Source organism: Centroberyx affinis, unplaced genomic scaffold (assembly GCF_046629955.1).
Source record: "Centroberyx affinis isolate AG114_WGS23_722 - 3 ecotype Tasmania unplaced genomic scaffold, CSIRO-AGI_Caff_v1 ptg000034l_1, whole genome shotgun sequence".
NCBI classification, from domain to species: domain Eukaryota; kingdom Metazoa; phylum Chordata; class Actinopteri; order Beryciformes; family Berycidae; genus Centroberyx; species Centroberyx affinis.
The window spans coordinates 135,035-137,625 of record NW_027278748.1 but is presented as its reverse complement, the minus strand read 5'-3'; the positions used below and the strand labels follow the sequence as shown (position 1 = coordinate 137,625).

Genomic DNA, 2,591 nt, shown 5'->3' with positions numbered 1-2,591 from the left:
GCAGCCAGTCAGACTTTGCTGGTCATTATTATTATACACAAACATTGTGAAACACAGTGTTGTGCAGGGAGAATAGATGGCCATTTCCGTACAGTGGGGCTCTCTTTGAAATTCCACCCCTCCGCCTTTGTTGTGCACAACGAGGGGCGGGAAGACAAACAGGTCCACATGTATAAAGAGATCATCCCGGGGCTGTGCGTCAGGAGACCTCCAAGCATCGCGCGGAAACTTCTCTCTGGAGCTTTGGATTCAGGATTCAACACCGATCTGGACTTTGTCACTTAGTCTCTCGTTTTCCCAAAAGAAAAGGGATTTTATTTAGTCTTGACTTCAATCATCGTTGTCTTGAATCATGCAAATACCATCGGCGCGTCGCTTCATGGCTGTGTATCTCACGCTGTTTGGATACTTTGGGGATGTTTACGCTGGGACGGTTCTGATGAACTCCAATGCCATCAAAAACTTGCCCGGTGGTGGGGGTGCCAAAACCGCCGACACGGTCAGTCCGAGTCCTCGCACCTCACCATCCGGTAGCATGGGACACAAATTACCCGTGGACACCTTGCAGGTAATTAACCCTCCCCGTGCGTAATATCAACTCTGTGCGCCGCGAGAAAAGGTCACATACACTTAAGGTTTTATTAGTAATATTGCTACCTCAGTGACACCCTGCTTTTGTTTTTTTTATCGTATCATAGCAGTCAAGTGTTTGTACGGATGATGAAGAGTGCGGAGCTGATGAATTCTGCAACGACGCCCGAGGTGCCTGCCTGCCCTGCCGTAAGAACAGGAAGCGGTGCGCACGCGACTCTATGTGCTGTTCAGGAAGCCGCTGCAGCAACGGTGAGCAGGAGCATCCCATACTAAGCAAATAAAGAAATACTGGAATTTACACTTATTAAGTATTCTTTGATATATTGATAGCTTTGAAACGTCTGTCTCATAGTGACACTGACAATAAGGCAGTTGTTTTCTTATTGATATCCTTTAGGTATATTTTGGGCAAGAGGTGGAAGATTGAATGTTTAATATTGCAAATACAGATAGTCTAAATGCAGCATTCTTTTGTCCTTTGTCCCTTCCAGGTGTCTGCCAGGCAAATGATATAGACGGCGTAGACGCAGTCACCGTCAGTGGTTGGCAGAGACACAACAACACCATGGAGCATCATGCCAAGAGGCCTCCTGTTGCCAACGGCCATCAACCCCACTCTGTGAAAGGTGAGTGCGTTGTGCTTTTGAGAATGTGATGTGATCTTACATCTGCGACAGAATAGCCTCCATCGATCGTCATAAGTTCAAATAACATAAGAACTTTTCTGGGATCTTCTCGTAACGCATCGTCATCTGTCTTCTCTCTCCAGGTCAGGAGGGGGATACCTGCCTGCGGTCCGCAGACTGCTCCGAGGGTTTGTGCTGCGCCCGACACTTTTGGTCCCGCATCTGTAAGCCGGTGCTGACCGAGGGCCAGGTGTGCACGCGCCACCGCAGGAAAGGCGCCCACGGCTTGGAGCTGTTCCAGCGCTGCGACTGCGGCGACGGCCTGGCCTGCCGACCCGAGAAAGGAGAGCGAGACCACAATGTCAGCAGGACTGCAGGCCGGAACCTACACACCTGTCAGAGACGCTGACACACACACAGACAGACACACACACACACTTAGACGCACACACACAGCCACGAAAAACCTACAAATCAGTCACAGACACTGACAAACACATTCAGTCGTGCATACACCAGAGATGCTGACACACACATATACATCCAACACCTAGAACATTCTTTCCTGCCAAAGTCGCTGACACAAACACAGCACCCGGAAGGATAGACATGATTCCTGGGAAAAGCGATACACCCAGAGGGATGCAGCAGTGTAGGATGGACTGATCCAATTCCCCATCAACAGATGAGGAGTCGGAAGTTAGGAAGTGACATTTCATAGGTCTTGGAAAGATCGATTCATGTCATCGAAAATGGCAGAGCTGTTTTGTTTCTCTTTTTATGGAACTTAAAGCCTCAGTTATTGCAGTAAATTACTGTATTGTAAATAGTATCCTGGAGGTGGCACTTAATTGAAATATTGAATTCTGTCAACACCAGTATTATAAAGACATGGTGCTGCATGGTTCGTTTAAAGTATTGTAAATGTGTACACAATATATTGTTATATACTATGTAAATGACTATATTTTTAAGTTACATGTAAAGAAAATGTGAATATATTTGTTTTATTAAACATCACTCCGATAACCTTAATATATCTTTCTGCCCTCTCTTTTTTGGCAATTGATTTTTTTGTTCAAACACTTGGCTATGTGAGTTACAAAAAAAACAAATGTCTCTATAGGAAAGATAGTTCAGTGAGGTTTCGCTGAAGATGTGCAGAATATAAAGTCTTTGCAGTAGTTAAGGGCTGAACTATTTAGTCCAAATATTCACTGAAAAGGAGTCAGGGGTGGGAAATGTTTCTGGCATTCCAAAATAACAACCATCCCCTTCTGGAAAGCAAGAGTTATTTGAACATTCACTTGGTGGTATTTAACTCCTGGCCCAGTCTTTGCAAATCAGTGGTTGAGGCTGGGTGGATGGTTT

The 2,591-nt window shown here is 45.7% G+C and overlaps 1 protein-coding gene across 1 annotated transcript; it reads left to right on the top strand.

Moving 5' to 3' along the window:
• The first annotated feature begins 218 nt into the window (after nt 1-218).
• On the top strand, nt 219-2,241 carry LOC139641506 (dickkopf-related protein 1-like). The gene is made up of 4 exons (XM_071515931.1): nt 219-568; nt 699-843; nt 1,086-1,220; nt 1,364-2,241. Exons 1-4 carry the CDS (start codon nt 353-355, stop codon nt 1,627-1,629), a joined length of 762 nt encoding a protein of 253 aa, XP_071372032.1. The 5' UTR covers nt 219-352; the 3' UTR covers nt 1,630-2,241.
• The last annotated feature ends 350 nt before the right edge of the window (nt 2,242-2,591 follow it).